The following is a 15,751-nucleotide window of genomic DNA, read 5'->3' as shown; positions in this document are numbered from 1 at the left end:
TGAGGACATCCCCGGGGGAAGGGTGGATCTCCAGGTGTGGGAACAGCTCTGGCACTGGGCAGGTGCTGCTGCAGGAGGCACCAGGAGCTGGAAGTGGATCTGATCCAGGACCCCAGCACAGAGCACTTGGTGGGATGAGGCCTCCCTGGAGATTGCCAGATGTGCTGACACAATGGCACAGGAGGGGAAACAGCAGGACCAGGGGCTGGATGGGGCGGTTACACCCTGGGATTAACTCCTGTCAGAGCTGGGGAGCTCACACTGAGCTGGGAGCCCCAGAGCTCTGGACTGGGAAGAGCTTCTCACTGTTGCTGGAGATCCTGGAGCACGGCCTGTCCCTCAGCCAACACTGTTTTGGGATCAGTGTTTGCTGTTGGCTCACTTAACTCCCACATCCCTTGGCTGGGTGGACAGAGACATCACTCCCTGCTCAGTTCAGCTTCCTGAAGATGGAGCCTCCCCCCAGAGCCGTTCCCAGCTCCAGAGGGGGTGTGAGTTGGATACAGGGAACCACAGGATGGGACTGTGCAATGGCTGGAGCGTGCCCAGGCTGCCGGTGAGTCCCTGGCTCTTTTTTTGCTCTTGTTAGGATTGGAAATTGGTCCTTTTTGGAGCTGTTCCTCACAGCCAAATGTTACATCCTGTTGTGATGTTGCTATGGCAAAACCAGGCAACATCTGGAGCAACACAAATTCTCTCTGGCGACTGGGGAGGGTTTATTTATAGCCTTGCTGACCAAAGGAGGTGCCTGAGCCTGGAGTGCTGTGGGCAGGGGCAGCCTGGCACTGGGTGCCCTCCTGGCTGGGAATTGGGGTGCAGGGTCCAGCTGTGCCCCTCATCTCTCCCCCATGGAGGGGCTGCAGGTGCTCCAAAGCTGATCTCCTCAAGGGCCCTCAGATGGGAGGATGCTTCCCTGCCAGCATTTCCCTGCTCCATGTGGAGTTGGGGTGGTGAGCAGGTACCTTAATGGTGGTTTTGGGTAAAAAGATGAAGTTTGGCAGGAGGGTGGGGCTGACTGTAGCACACAGAGAAGCCACAGGAAGGACTCTGGGGGCTGTGGCTGCATTTCCACACTGGCACAGGAGAAGCTGCTGTCTGGCAGTGGTTCTCCAGCTGCCTGCAGCCCCAGGATGATCCCTGTGTCCATTGCTGCTGGGCTGTGGCTGAACAGCCTCTCTGGCCTCTGGAAAGGTGGAAATGTAAATATTTTTCTATCAGAAGCTGCGAGTTTGTGCTGCCAAGGCCGGAGGAGCCAGTTCCTGCAGCAGGCACCGGCCGAGCTGTGCTGCTGCTCAGGTTTGCTCTGGCCTCGGTGCATATTCCCTAAAAGTCTCTTCCTCCCTCTGTTTGAAGGACAAGGCAGCAGCAATGCAGCAGCAGCTGCCATTTCCTTTTATGCAGAGGGCTCAGGAGCAGAACCACGTTGGTGCTGTGTCAGAGCTCCGAGCAGCTCTCTGGAACAGAGGACACAATGCCCAGGGCAGGTCCCAGGACATGGATGTGCCACTTCCACACCAACAGGACAAGCCCAAACCACCACGATATCCCCAAATTGTGAGGGTTTGTGAGAAGCCCAGAAGGAATTTGGCTTTGCCTTGAGGGCTCAAGGTAAACACCTAGAATTACTGATCAGGTCACAGTGCCAATGTTGAGTGATTTCATCCCACGGGAGAGGTGACTTGGCTGTGAAATTCCTCACTCCTGCACCTGCCAGCACATCTTGCTCAGCACTTCTCTACCTGTCAGGACTGCTGCTGCCAGGTTCTCCTGCTGCTGGTGTTGGCAGGAGCAGCAGGAGCCCGGCCACCAGCCCTGATCCCACTGGGAATTGGTTGTGTTTGCTCTGGGCAGGGATTTAAGGCTTCCAGTGGAAACAAATGGGGTTTTGTCTGTGCAGAGCAGCTCTGCAACGTGCCCTGATAAAGAACTGTCCCAGCGAGGGGCCTGGCTGGCTCCAGGCTGATAGGGGCTGGGATAACCCTCATCCCTCACTCCTTCCCCTCAGCAGCAGCCAGGATTCACTCCTGACACAGGACATGGGATGAGATGGTGGCACTGTGACCATGCTCCAGGTGTCCCACATAGCTGCTGTGTGTCTGTGTGCTCAGAGGCTGCTGGGTCCTTGAGGTCTCTGGATGAGGCCCTGCAGGATTTTCCAGCCTCATGGAATAGCAGGGGATGCCTTTGGGCTGAGGCCAGGTCCTGTTTGCCAACTCTTTAGGTGACAGTGGGGTCACTCAGCCCCAACACCACAGAGGTGGCTGTGCAGGCACCTCTTCTGGGATGATCTAGGTGTTTTCCTGCATCCTGCCTCGGGATGCTTCCCGGCTGGGGGAACCATAAAAGGCAAAGCACAGGGCAGCGGCGGGGCTGGGAGCTGCGGCTCGCTGCAATGCCAGGCATCCCAGCTGTGTACAAACGGATTAGAGCCCTCCAGCCTCCGGCTCCACCGCCTTCCCGAGGGCCATCCAAAGGGAGGAACGTTCTGCTGGGAGGTTATTTAGAGAAATGCCCGGTGTGCTAATAGGGATTTTTGATAAGTTGCGTTTTGGAGTGTCCCCAGGGAAAGTTGTGTCTGAGGCTGTCGGGCTCCCGTGTTTATCTCGGGCAGCCGTTTTCTGTCACAGCAATTCCCTTTGCCATCGCCTATTCCCGCAGCTCACTGCAGCCGCTCGGGCTCTGCCCCACGCTCTCTGTGCAGGCAGCATCTCTCCCCCAGGCTCTGGGACACAGCCCAAGGCTGAGTGCTGCTTCCAAGGAAAGAGCTGTGAGGGAACCGTTCCGCGGCCGACGAGCACGGGGCAGGGAGGAGGGAACAGTGCCAGGGACACGGATGTGCGTTTCCATCTCTCCGTGGAACCCAAAAGGAACTGGCTGAGGTGATCCTGCCCAGACAGCCTGGCAGTAAATCCCTCTGGAAGCAGTGAAATCGGAGGGAAGCCAGGATTGTTGCACAGGACTGTGAGGAGCTGTTGCTGGAGCAGGTTGGGGGAAGAGGAGAATCCCTGGAGAAGGATGCAGATGGGAAGCAAGTCCTGACTGTGAAGTGTCGTGGACCAGCAAATCAGCAGCTGGAGGGGGTTTTTCCAGTTATCCAGGTGGGATGTGTTTGGGTAGGGACCCGCGTGGCATCAGCTGTGCTGGGTGTGGTGTCAGGAGAGGCAGAGCTCGGGCCCCGTCGTGCCAACGGGATGTTCCTCTCCGCTGGCCATGAGGCCAAGGAACGCCGGTTCACATGACCCGGGCTCCGACGCTTCCAAGTGCCGCCGTCTCCCAGAGCAGAGCGAGGAGGAGGCGGTGCTGAAAGCCTGCCGAGACCCAAGGTGGGAAAAATCTTGGCTGGCCAGTCCCAAAGCACTTGGAAGCAGGAATTACGGTGACAGAGCTGCCGGCCATGGAAGCCTCCACCTGGCAGAACTATGGATATTTACGGGATGACACAAGTAAGGCGAGGGGGAGAGACTGCCCAGCTTCCCGGGGAGAATCCGCAGGGACATGTGAGGATTATCCATTGCTGCAGCTCAGCCAGGAGGGCCTGGGACACAGCCGGGAGCGGGGGGACCTCCCCGACCTCCGCAGCGACCCCGCGGGCCCTGCCAAGAGGTCAGAGATGAGCGGGCAGAGAGGGCAGCGGGGGCCGGCAGGGGAGCTGCGCCTGGAAGAGCGTCCCGTGTCCAAGGGGTGCAGGAGAGGGCGGGAGGGAGAAGCCCCTCCGAAGGTGTACGAGCTGGAGGTGCTGCCCAGGCGGGTGGGCACGGGCAGGACGGTGAGGCCGGTGGTCTACAGGCTGGAGGAGAGCGAGTACCGGCGCCTCATCGAGGAGGCAGAAATGGAACCTGAGGAGGAATGGGAAGAGACAGAGGACACTCTACCCTTGATTCAGGAGGGCTACGCAGGGGATGGGAAGGTGGCAAGCCCGAGCCTCAGCAGGCTCAACTCCTTGGAAAGAGTCCTGAGGAGGCAGATGAGCCGCTCGGACTCGGAGAGCAGCGTGGAGAACAGGCAAGTGACCAAACTGAGCCCCAAGAGCCCCTCGGAGGGGAACAAGCCGATGGTGCCCGTCAGGTCCGACAGCTTCGAGCTCATGGATTACATCCTGCAGAGCAAGCAGGAGGCAGGCACGCCCGTGTCCTACATCCCCAGGGACAGCAGCAGGGCAGCCGAGAGCCTGAGGCAGGCGCGGAGCTTCGCCCCCCAGCCCGATGGAACACCTGACCCGTGCCAGAACGGCCAGGCCAGCGAGGAGGATCCGGCCAGGAGGCCCGAACCAGAGCAGCAGGTCGTGAGGAGCCTGGAGAGAATGGTCCCTGCGGTCACAAATTACCCCTCGGTGGCCAGAGACAGCGGGAAGCTTTCGAGGCAGAGCAGCAGCCAGCTCGCAGAGAGCAGGGAGCAGCTCGGAGGTGAAGCTGATGAACTCGATTCCTACCTCCCGAAAAGAACCCCCCCGGCCCCCCCTGTCAGGAGCCACAGCAAGGAGAGCCTGGCTCTGAGTATGAGCAAGGCTGTGGCGCTGACGGAGGCGCTGCTGGAGCCCCTCGGCGATGAGGCCAAGGCTGGCAGGGAGCAGCGGGCAGCGGGCACGGAGCTGCTCCCTGGAGGCAGGACTGCGGGAGGAGGGGGCTCGGAGGAGCCGGAGCGGAAGGGGAGGCAGAGTCAGGAGGATGAGAATGTGCTTAAAGTTGCCGATGCCAAGAAAACCTTCGAAAAGCCCAAGGCGTCGGAGGGGACAGCAGCAGCACCAGCGCCCAAAAAAGGTGAGGAGTGAGGAGTCCCGGCTCTGCTGGGGACTGGGGGGTCTGGAGGTCGCTGCTCCAGGGCAGGTGGATGGGCAATAGCTGCCGGGAATAGCCGGGTCACGGGTGGGATGTGCTCAGGGCACTCGGAGTCTCCTAAGGAGGCAGGATGGGAATCAGGTGTTTGTTCAAAGCCCTTGGTGCAGCGAAACTGTTTTGGAGGAAGATTTGTTTTGTCAGACTCCTGTATAGGAATAAGTACAATTTACTGCTTCTCAGAGCAACTACAGTGCAGTGGTGTCCATAGGAGGTGTCCTCCCACTGCCATGTGGGATTATTTGTCTCTGTAATTTTATTTGCCAATGTAATTTTATTTTAGCTATAAAAAATCAGCATTATTATCTCTAAGTTCTTTTTCTCCTGCACTGTGACTTCACTGAATAAGCCTTTCAGAAGAATGACATCAACTTGGAAACCCTTTAACTGAAAAAAAATATGGAGAGGAGAACTCTATTGAAATTTTCCTGGTAAAACAGCAGCTCTGCAGAAATAGGAGAGATAGAAATGAGTGTTTGTGTGAGAGTTTGGATCCTGCAAGGAGCCACCCGACCCACGCTGCTTAACTCCCGTCTTCTGTTCAGTGACAATCTGCAATTGTGCATTTCCTTATAAGGGAAAATAAGTGTTTTAAGGCACAGGAAATCTGTGGTGGCTTTGAACTGAGCCTGCTTAAAAAATAGGTGTGATCGGTTACTGTCGCGACAGAGTCGGAGCGTGAACGTGCCGCAGTTTGTGCGTGTCAGGGATGACAAAATCCCTGCAGGGATGACAAGCAGCCCCTGTGCTCTCAGGAAGCAGCTGAGGACATGCTGCACGATGTAAAGAAATAGAGGAGGGAGATATTTGTCACTGCAGGCAGTGCCAGGCTCAGAGCACGGAGCTCTCCACGCTCCTGGTACAGCTGAGCTGCAGCGTTTTCCCCTCAGCCACAGCAGCACTGGGGTGTTGGATCAGCTCATCCTTCCCCCGGTGGAAGGAGCAGGTGGATGCAACAGGTCTGAAAGGAGGGGTGAGAAGGGATACCAGGAATCAGCTCCTCCCCAAGGCAATTCCAGCTGCAGCACAATCCCTCCTGACACATTTTTACCTCCTTGTTCTCCAGAAGAAACAGGGAGGGATGGTTGAGACAATATTCCAATGCTGAAGGGTGGAAATGTTGCAATAAAAAAGTCACAGACTCATGGAATGGTTTGGGTTGGGAGGGACCTCAAAGCCCATCTTGTTCCACCCCCTGCAAGGGACACCTTGCATCAGAGCAGGAAGAAGAGCAGGAGCATTTCCCATTTTGCTCTATCCGTGACAGTCTGTTGGGGTTTTCAAGCTGGGTTAAACAGTGGTCTTCCCAAATCTCAAAGACAGACACCTCACCTGGATTTACCCTCACGTGTTTCCTTTCTTATACCTCTGATTTTTCCAGCACCTTTGGTCCATCCTGATCCTAGACAGCAGGGAGAGAAACAGAAGATGGCAAAAGAATTCCAAAGTGCTTGAATAGTGAGGCTCTGTGATCAGTGCCCAGGAACCCCAGCACCCAGCCCTGGCTCCTTCCCTGCCTGCCTGATTTTTTCCTGCTGTCCAGGATGCTAGGAATTGTCAATCCCAGGATATTTGTGTTGTAAATAAAATACAGCTTGCTTTTTCTTTTTCCTTTTTTTTTTTTTTCTTTCTTTCAGTTCTGCTTTCTTGTCTCTCTCCTCCTCGTTAATCATCCGAAGGCAGCAACAAAGGAAATCCCATCTGTTGCAAGCAATTGCTTTGGGTTTATTTGGTGGCCCAACATTTTAATTAGGTATTGGGACCTACCTCCCCTTCACTGCAGAAATAGAAAAGAAATGAAAATATATTTCACAATCCTGTGTAATGATGGGGGAAAATACACGAGGAAATAGATTAGCTTGAAATTAGAGGTTTGTTTTTGCTGTAAAAGCTCATTTTTGGATGCCTTTCTTCCAGCTGAGTTGGGAGGGATGTGTCTGACACTGATATTGCTGCACAAAAGGTGTGAGAGTGGGGAGATGCAGTAATAGATGTGCTGGATGAAATCTATTGTAAATCATTAATAACTATACATCAATTATTAATGCACATCCTGGCCTAATGTTCACTCATTCCTTATCCATCTCCAGCATCTTCCAGCCCTTCCAAGCAGCACAGGCCCTCACTCACCACAGTGGATTTTATTGCCCTTTGGGGAGGGGGGTTGTGAATGACCCCAGTTCTGGGGTGTGCAGGTAGCACAGTGATGGTTCCACATCACACAGAGCTGGGAATAAAGCTCAGGGGTGCTGGCTCCCAACCCTGCTTTTCATCCACGTTTCCCTCTTTCCTTGCTGCCACTCTCAGACACTTCTCCCTTCCTGGCTGTTGTTCCAAAGCATCTGATGGAACATTTTGCTCTCCTCATCTCCATTCCCTAATTCTACAGCTCCCCTTTCTGATCAAGGAATGAACAAGGCCAGTCCAAAGGGATTTTGCTCTCCCTGTCTCTCCTTTGCAGGGGCTGGGGAACACTTCCCTGGGCAGAGCCAGCCAGAGACAGAATCGATTTCCCATTATCCAGAGCCCTTAACGTGGTGGCTCTGAGAACAATTTCATCTTGGCAGCTGCTCAACAGTTGATGACCATGGAAATGTCTCTTAAAAACCAGGACTGGGAGTAGTTTTATAAACCTGCCCCTGGGACTCTCTCTGTGCCCATGGACATGGAGGAATCAAGGCAGAAAAATAAATTAATGTTGAGAGTAAATCTAATCCCACACAGAGAAAGTGGAGTGGGGAGGGATTGTCACTGCAATCAGTTCAGATTTCAGAGAATCCCAGAATGGTTTAGGTTGGAAGAGACTTTAAAAACCATCTTATTCCAAACCCCTGCTATGGGCAGGGAACATTTCCCTGCACTAAAAATCACTAAATTCCAATAATGTTAAGTGAAAGATAAGATCACATTCCTGATTTCAACAGGAGCAGCTCTTCCCAATGCTGCTGGGCCTGGCTTTGGTGGGACCCCTAAATTATGGAAGCATAGAAGGAGAAATATAAGAATATTCAAATTTCATGTGGGAGAACCTAGCACTTCCTGGTAAATAAATATTACAAAAAAGTAAATATAATAGTAATAATAATAATAAATCAAAAGGCTTCAGGAAGTAAATAGATAAATAGGGACATAAAAGTCCTTGAAGAGCTTAATAATTCAGATACCTGCAAACTCAGGGTTCAAGACTGTCCTGTCTGGTATATTTTGCTTGATTTAGAAATTAAGCTGCAAAATAACAGAACTTTAAATAGCTGATCTCTCTAAACCCTCCCTAAGCCATTTCTCTCCTTTCAGAATATGTTTAGCAATGAGGATTTCAGCAAAACAAAATGTTTGAGACAAATTCATCCCTCCAGTGACCTTACTGGTTCCTAAAATGGGGTTTGTCACTCCTTTGGGATGGCTCAGAGACAGCAAACTGAAGAAATTAATCAAAATTTCTCCTAAAAAAAGGTGCCTCAGGTGTTTCTTTACCACCTCTAACTATAAATGTGGCCTTGGTGGGGAAGGCTGTGGGACACACCCAGTGTGGTCCTTGGGAAGCACATCAGGCTCATCCCAGGAGCAAAGCAGGGGGATTTATTGCAGGGATGGAATTGATGCATATTTGCAGGAGGCTAAATTTAGCAGCTGACATAAGTTTCAGAGGTGGAGTCTGTAGCCACGGTGCTGTTTCCCTATAAAGGCTGTGAGATAGTTTGCAGCAATCCTGCAGTGATGTAGCTGAGGGGGAAATATGTGAGATGGCTAAAAGTGGGTTTTTTAATAAATCCTGGTTTTCTGCAAAATGTGCTAATCAGGTGCTTGGTAAAATGGGGCAAACTTTGGTGTGTTTCTCCTTGTAGCTGTAAGGATTTTGTGTTTTTTCCTTTAGAAAAATTAAGATTTGTGGCATATTTTGACAAGTTGTTTGGCTTGCAGCACCGTGCATAACATTTAAATTGTTTGTTAGGATGGTTTTACTCATTTGAAGTGATGAAAATTAGTGGTTACAGCAGAACCAAAGAGCACATGTAAAACCTGAGCTGTTTCTTCTGTTTGTTGGAGAATTCAGCCTAAAATTCCTGTAATTTCTTCATCACCTTGTGACCTAAACAGCTTGTTAATCCCAGACAGGATCTGGGTGTTCTTTGGAGTGTTTCCCTCCAGCTGTTTTAGGAAGCTCTGGTAAAAATTCCACAGGTATTATTTCCACCTGACTCCATCCTTAGCGACTCTTCCAGCACTGTGTCAAGCAAGGAATTTCTATCTCTGCAGGATCCACCCTTCCCAAGGCAGCTCTTGAGAGGATTAGGCTTCAATCAGATTTCTAAAGACAAATTTCACTTTGTGACCTCTGTGTGTCACTTTCTTTTCAGTTGGAGGCCAAAAATCTTCCTGGGTTCTGAGCTGTTGGGAAGCACTGGGTGCTGCTGCCTTCATGCTTGTCTTCCAGTCCAGGCTAAAGCATTGCTTGGTACATGATTAAAATCACCAGTTTTATAAAATTTAACCCCTCCCCACAGGTTTGAGCCTTTTAATTAATTAAGGATGGGCAGGCAGGACTCTCAGCTCTATCACTGACTCATTCTGTGACCTTCAACACGTCACATATGTATGTGGAAAATGTGAATCACGACCTGAACTCCCTAAACTCTGGGTTACCTGCAGCTTTGCTCCAAGGCTGCTTTCATTTTCTTCTCTTTTTGCTTTAATGGGATTGTTTGAGGCAGCAGGGTGGTGTAATTGTGCTGGGCTGGTTTTCAGAAAGAATCTGTTGATTAATTTCAGGGTAATTGTTGTCATGGGCAAGGGTGCAGCCTTGCCACCCTAATCTCTGCGTTTATCATTTTTTATCAAGGTGTTGCTCAGCAGGTAAGAGAGGCTTTCCTGCTTGTTGGATCAGCGGTTACATTTAAGTGTCAAAGGTTAATAAATGCAGGATAACATTTGTTTAATCTGTAGCTACTGATGTTTCCATCAGCTGGGACGGTCAGAGCAGGACAAATGTATCTCCCCGAGGTTTTCCGTGGGTTTTAACACCAGCTATCGCTCACAGCGGGTAATTCATGGTCCTGTCACAGCTCCGTGGGGGAAGAGGAGGGCTCTCAGCTCAGCTCATCACGACACATATTCCTCCAAATTCAGAAGGATTAGGAAAGGAATTAGCGAGGTGATGCTCCCCTGAAGCATCACCCCCCTCCTTAAGCATCAAACCACATGCAAATGAACGTGCAAACGTCTGCCCAAACAGATGAGGAAGCTCGAGGAGCTTTGGTTTTGGCCATGTATGGTAACACTGAGGGCTGTGGGTGTTGTTCGCCCGCCCCTCGGGCTCCCTGAGGCCGCAGTGGCCCCGAGTGTGGCGGTGTCACCTGCGAGCAGCCAGGTGTGTGTGCAAAGTGCTCGCCTGGCCCGGCAGAACAGCGCGGATACAAACCTTACACCTCCGAGCCCAGCCCCGCGAATTTTCTTTACCACGAGTGATGCGGAGAGCCCCTGCCCTGGGCGTCTCGATGAAGTGTTGTTCTTAGCTGGGGTTGAGCTCTGCAGTCTGTAGCAGGGGCTTTTGTCACCGTCCTTTTTTCACCACAGCCACTGTGATTCGGTGTGACAGCGTGAGGTGACGCGGTTGTTTTCTTGTGGAGCTGCTGGTTCTCCTCCGCGCTGCCTCTGAGGACAGCAGGCTCATGTCACCCCTCAGGGCAGACACGGCCGATCCCTCAGGGAGGATGCGATGAGTTCCTCAGGGAGGACATGACCAATCCCTCAGGGAAGACGTGATCAATCCTTCAGGGAAGATGTGATCAATCCCTCAGGGAAGATGTGATCAATCCCTCAGGGAGGACATGATCGGTCCCTCAGGGAGGACATGACCGGTTCCTCAGGGAGGACATGATCAGTCCCTGAGGGAGGACACAATCTGTCCTCTAGGGATGAGACGATCGATCCATCAAGGCAGACACGGCTGATTCTACAGGCATGAGATGACTGATCCCCAGGGACGACATGACCGGTCCCTCGGAGCAGACAGGACTGACCCAAAGGGAGGACACGACCGGTCCCTCAGGGCCGACACCATCACCCCCTCAGCTCCCTCATGACCTCCCGCCTCCTACCCGCCGCTGAGGCGGAGGGGCGGGGCCCGAGAGCGCGCGACCGCGCGTTGTGGTGAGCTCTACACAGCCATTGGCTGACTGAGCTGTCAATCATCATTTAGCTCCGCCCCATGGGTTGAGGCGGGAGCGGGCGGTCCCTGAGATGATGGGGCGTGTCCTTAGTGGGCGTGGTCCCTGTGGGGGCGGGTCCCGCAGCCGCGCTGCCCCGCCCCACCCCGCGGCTCTCAGTCGGGCGGCGGCGGCGGGCGGAGGAGGAGGCGGAGGCGGCGGCTCCGCCGGGCTGAGGAGCGGACGCGGGAGGCGGCTCGGGATCGCGGTGCGGCTCTGGGGGCGGTGAGGGCGAGAGGAGAGAACTGCAGAGCAGCGGGGACGCGGCTGGGCGGGAGGCGCGGTGCCCGCGGGAGGGCGCCGGGCAGGGCGGGGGTCCGGCCGGGCGGGCCCTTCCCGCGCGGAGCCGCCGAGCCCTCCGTGAGGCGGCGGCCGCTGTCAGCGCGGGGCCCGCGGCGGCAGCGCCCTGCCCGCACCGCCTCGGCCCCGGCCGCTCCCCGCTCCCTCCTTATTAGGCAGCGGCGCGGGGTCGCCGCCGCATCCGCATCCGGCCGGGGCCGCCGGGCAGGGCAAGCCCGGGGCGGGGCGGCAGCGCCGGGCGCTCCCGCCGCGCACCTGATGCCGCGGCGGGGACAGCGCTGGGGGGCTTTTGTTCGGCACGTTTTCTTTTCGGCTTTTTTTTTTTTTTTTTTTTTTTTTTTATTCTTCCTTCTTTTCCTCCCGGCGATGTGTGCCGCCCCCGGAGCGCCCGTCCCCGCCGTGCACCATGGCAGAGGACAAAAGATGAGCGCCCTGATGGGGGTTTAATTTGGGTTTATTTTCTGGAGGCTCCTGTAGGGCAGGTCCTTGTCACGCCGTTATTAGGGGCTCTTTCGAGGCTATGCAGGAGATGTGTGGAATCCTGGGCTGTGTGACATGTCATGGAATCACCAGGGGATCCCAGAATGGTTTGGGTTGGAAAGAACCTTAAGGACCATCTCATCCCATCCCTTCACCGTGGGCAGATGTCCCTGGGCTTTGTTTTCCCTATGCAGGAAGCCACATTGTTTAACAGTGATATGCTAAAGACTGGAATTTAAAGGTTAGTCCATACCTGTGCTTTATTAAATTCTCACCGATTCCATTAACAGCACGAAGGAAGGTCTTGGACATATGGACAGATGTGTGCCCACACAGAGGTTCAGCTGTAGGACATTGTGATGCTGTAACTGCCTGACTGCACAAGAGACAGGTCTGAAAAATGAAAAAAATAAATAAAAGGCAGCGAAAGCTGCCAGGAAACAAAAGTAAACCCGATGGAAGCAGTTTTATTGTTGAAGATAAGTGATATGCGTTAGGGTTGGGGTTTTTTTTAGCAGCTGGAGTTGGTCTGAGCACGTCTGTTCGTGCAGATGTGCGTGGGGATTACTGGGAGCCAGACCAAGGACGGTGGCAAAATCAGAGAGGGATGTTCTGAACTCGGCAGGCTGCAGTTGATTTTTCAGTTCGCTGCCGAATTTCCTGATTTTGTTTTAATTTTAGGCCAGGCTGTTCCTAAATTACCTGGCACCATCCTCTCCCTCTGTGTGCCTCCGTGGCAGGCACGAGGGAAGCTCTGGAGTGTGGGAAAATGGTGTGAACTGGCACAGCGTGTCCTGGGAGAAGCGTGTTTGGATGTGGGGAAAGCAGCGGGTGTCGTGTGCGGGAGGCAGGAGAGGGTTTATTCCATTTTCATTTGAATAACGAGCATTGAATCATCTTTTCTGCTCAAGGGGGTTGAAAAATCCAGATGGCTGTGTGCTTGCAGGAAGGTTTTATTGCAGCTAATAGTGGTGTTTGCTAAGGACTGTGTACACAAAGGTAGAAGATCAAATACTTTTGTGGCAATGCCTGTTTATTTTGGGTATATGTGTTGTTCTGGGTTTTCAGTAGCCCCAGTAAGACCTGACACACTCAGGGACACATCAGGCAGCATTTGCTCAGTGTTTGTTTCATTACAGCACTTCATAATAGTGATTTTTCAATGGTCACTTGTAGCCTTTTATCCAGATTGCTTTAATCAGCATTTGTGTTCTCTGTTGGCATTGCTCTGTCTTCTCCCGAGCTGTCTTTTCAAACATCATTGGATTTTTTCAAGTGAAATCTTCATGCTTATTGCATCTGTCACTTCTGGGATTCACTCCAAGCAAAAGGCAGGGATTCAGTTTAATGGCAATGAGGAGGAATGTGCAGAAGGGGGAAATATCAGCTTTTCCCTGGGTCATGCAGCACAGCTCTGCCCTCGGTGACATCGTGGTGGCCACGTCCAGAGCTGGACTTTAACAGCTTCATAAAACAGCTCATTAAACCAAAATGTTGTGTTGTGATGGGGAGGGAATTTATGGTCCTGGCTGTCATTTGGTGATCGATTCTGAGGAATATCCCTGGGATGCCAACTTCCTTTTCTGAAGACACGAGCAAAACACTTCCTGGCCTGAGTTTGCAGCTCGGTGAGGTCATCAGTGCACCACTCCCAGGGCCAGGAATGTCCTCTTGGGCAAGCTCACAGGCACATTTTCACTTGACTTTTAAAGTCTGGGTTTGTTTGTTTTGATTTTGTTTTACTGAGGCATTTGTGATAATCTCAGCCATTCTCTGAGGATGTGTTGGAACAGAAACTCACCGAGGAATTGAAGTGCCCCAGTTTAAGCCTTTGCAGGGCATAGGAACAAGAATTAAATGATTGTGCTCTCTTCTAGCTGGCTCCCTGTAGTCTCCCCCATTTAATATTTTTGGGCTGGTGTATTCTGGTGGGTAACTCTGAAATTGGTATGATTAGAAACTGCTTAGAGCTTCAGTTTAGGCAGCTCCTGGAGCCTTGTGTGAAGAGTCAGGCTGCTGGTGGCTTGGGGTTGACAGGATGGGAGCTGCTGAGTTTTGTCACATTCTGCACAGTTGTAGGTGGTGGTGAACACCAAGTTAAAATGAAGCATAAAATGGTTTTAGCTGAGTGACTCAGGAAAGCAGCAGTGAAATTCCATTTTTCTGGATGTGTTGGCTCCACCACTATGGTTGGGAATTGTTTACTGGGCCCTTTCTTTTTATCTGTTAATAGGATTGCTTTGTTCTGCTTTCCCTCCTGTGAGTAACCATGCAAAGAAATGGACTTTTTGTTTCTTTTTGAGGTTATAATTGTTTAGTACATGACTTTTTGTGGCTTTTCTCATCTCAAACCACACATAGGCATGTGAAATACCAGCGTGACACAAAAATGCTCAGCTGCTCCCAGGTTCCACTGGCAGCTTGGCAGGGCTTGTCCTTGGAGGAAAAAATTGTCTGGAGAGGATCCTAATGGAATATTAGTTGTATCACCAGCCATTAGTTGTGTTTGTGGGGTTGTGTAGGGAATATAAATCAAATCAGGATTAATGGCTGGAGATAATGATGTAGCTGGAAAGTAGAAGGTGGCCATGGGGCAAGTGGATAATTTTATTTTTCCCCCCTCCCATGAAATTCCTGTTGCCAATAAGACAGGGGGAATCCCTTGGAGCAGACACCTTCCTAAGGAGACACAAAGTGCTCCTCAAGTGGAAGAGGGTTTTGTGATGGAACATCCTGAAAACTTTAAAATCCTGCTCTGTAGGTCAGGAACTTTTGACAGAGAAATATTGAAAATGGCATTTGCTGCTGCCTGCAGAGGGGAAAACCTGTGGTTTTTGAAGGCTGCTGATGTGCCCATGGTGGATAGAAGAGATCTCCTTGGTCTGGAAGTGACTAAATGTGGCCTTTTCTCTGTGCTGGTGACTTACAGGGAGAATCAAGGCAGAATCAGCTGCACTAGGGAAAGAACAATTTCTCCAGCATGACCACTTTGTTTCTTCAACACCACTGGCTTTGTCTCAGTCCATGTTTTGTTGGTGATAACAATAAGTGGTCTCTGATCTGCTCTTTGCTGAGCCTGTGATGACGTTTGATGGCTCTTGGTGGGAGAAGTTGCAGTGACTCTGACATTGAGCTGGGCCTCTCAGCCCAGCATAATTAGGTTTGTCTTGTTTTCCTTTCTTAATAATTGAATTTGGAAGAGCAATGGAAATTAACCAGTGGTGGGATCTGACTTAAAGTGATTAAGGCTCAGCCTGATGCTGAGATGAGCTCACAGCTCTCCATGGAGTGCTGCTGAGCTTTGCTTGAGGCCAAGTGTTCCCCTTAGGAAGGACCAGGGTTTCCCTGTGGTTTTCCAGATTTTGGCTTCCATTTATGTAGGAACAAACACATAGGTAATAATTCTTCTGAGCTGAATATTCAGGCAGCCATTTCTGCATTTTTAGCAGATGTGTCTGAGCAGGATTTCCTAAAACTCCATAGGAATGGTGTGCCTGAAACTACTCCTTGTTTGCATCCCTGTGTGAACCTGGGCAGTGCATTGCACCTGCAGTTCCTGGTTTAAGTAATTCCTGGGAAATGGACTTGAAATCACTCAATTCTGAATATTTGGAAATAGGGGAACTTCCCCTTCCTCCCCCTGGTTCTGCATAGAGTTGCCATAGAGACCATGTTCAGGAGTCCTTGAAAATCCATTGTTTCTCCCAAATAAACATAAAAATCTGCAGTGTTAAAGCAGCTCATTTTGCAGTGTCCCATTCCTGAGCATTCCTTCATCAGGAACTCTTTTGACAGGACAAGGAACAATGGACCCAAACTGAAAGAGGGGAATTTGGACTTAGATTTAAGAAAGAATTTCTTCCCTGTGAGGGTGGCAAAGCCCTGGCACAAGATGCCCAGAGAAGCTGTGGTTTCCCCATCCCTGGAAGTGTC

General features: G+C 51.7%; 1 protein-coding gene across 4 annotated transcripts in view; it reads left to right on the top strand.

Annotated features, from left to right (window-relative positions):
• Positions 1-2,830: 2,830 nt before the first annotated feature.
• The window catches only part of CORO1C (coronin 1C), a 47,638-nt gene continuing 34,717 nt past the window's right edge, over positions 2,831-15,751 (top strand). The window contains exons 1-2 of one of the 4 annotated variants that reach the window (XM_056503895.1): positions 2,831-4,757; positions 6,214-6,399. In XM_056503895.1, the coding sequence (XP_056359870.1) occupies positions 3,395-4,757; positions 6,214-6,287 (1,437 nt within the window). In that variant the 5' untranslated portion in view covers positions 2,831-3,394 and the 3' untranslated portion in view covers positions 6,288-6,399. Of the gene's footprint in view, positions 4,758-6,213; positions 6,400-11,161; positions 11,264-15,751 lie in introns of those variants that run through there. The other 3 variants (XM_056503894.1, XM_056503896.1, XM_056503897.1) reach the window with 3 other exon arrangements.

This window comes from Oenanthe melanoleuca, chromosome 15 (assembly GCF_029582105.1).
Source record: "Oenanthe melanoleuca isolate GR-GAL-2019-014 chromosome 15, OMel1.0, whole genome shotgun sequence".
NCBI lineage: Eukaryota > Metazoa > Chordata > Aves > Passeriformes > Muscicapidae > Oenanthe > Oenanthe melanoleuca.
Note: the sequence above shows the minus strand (reverse complement) of the source record. Positions and strands in the feature narration are given on the sequence as shown.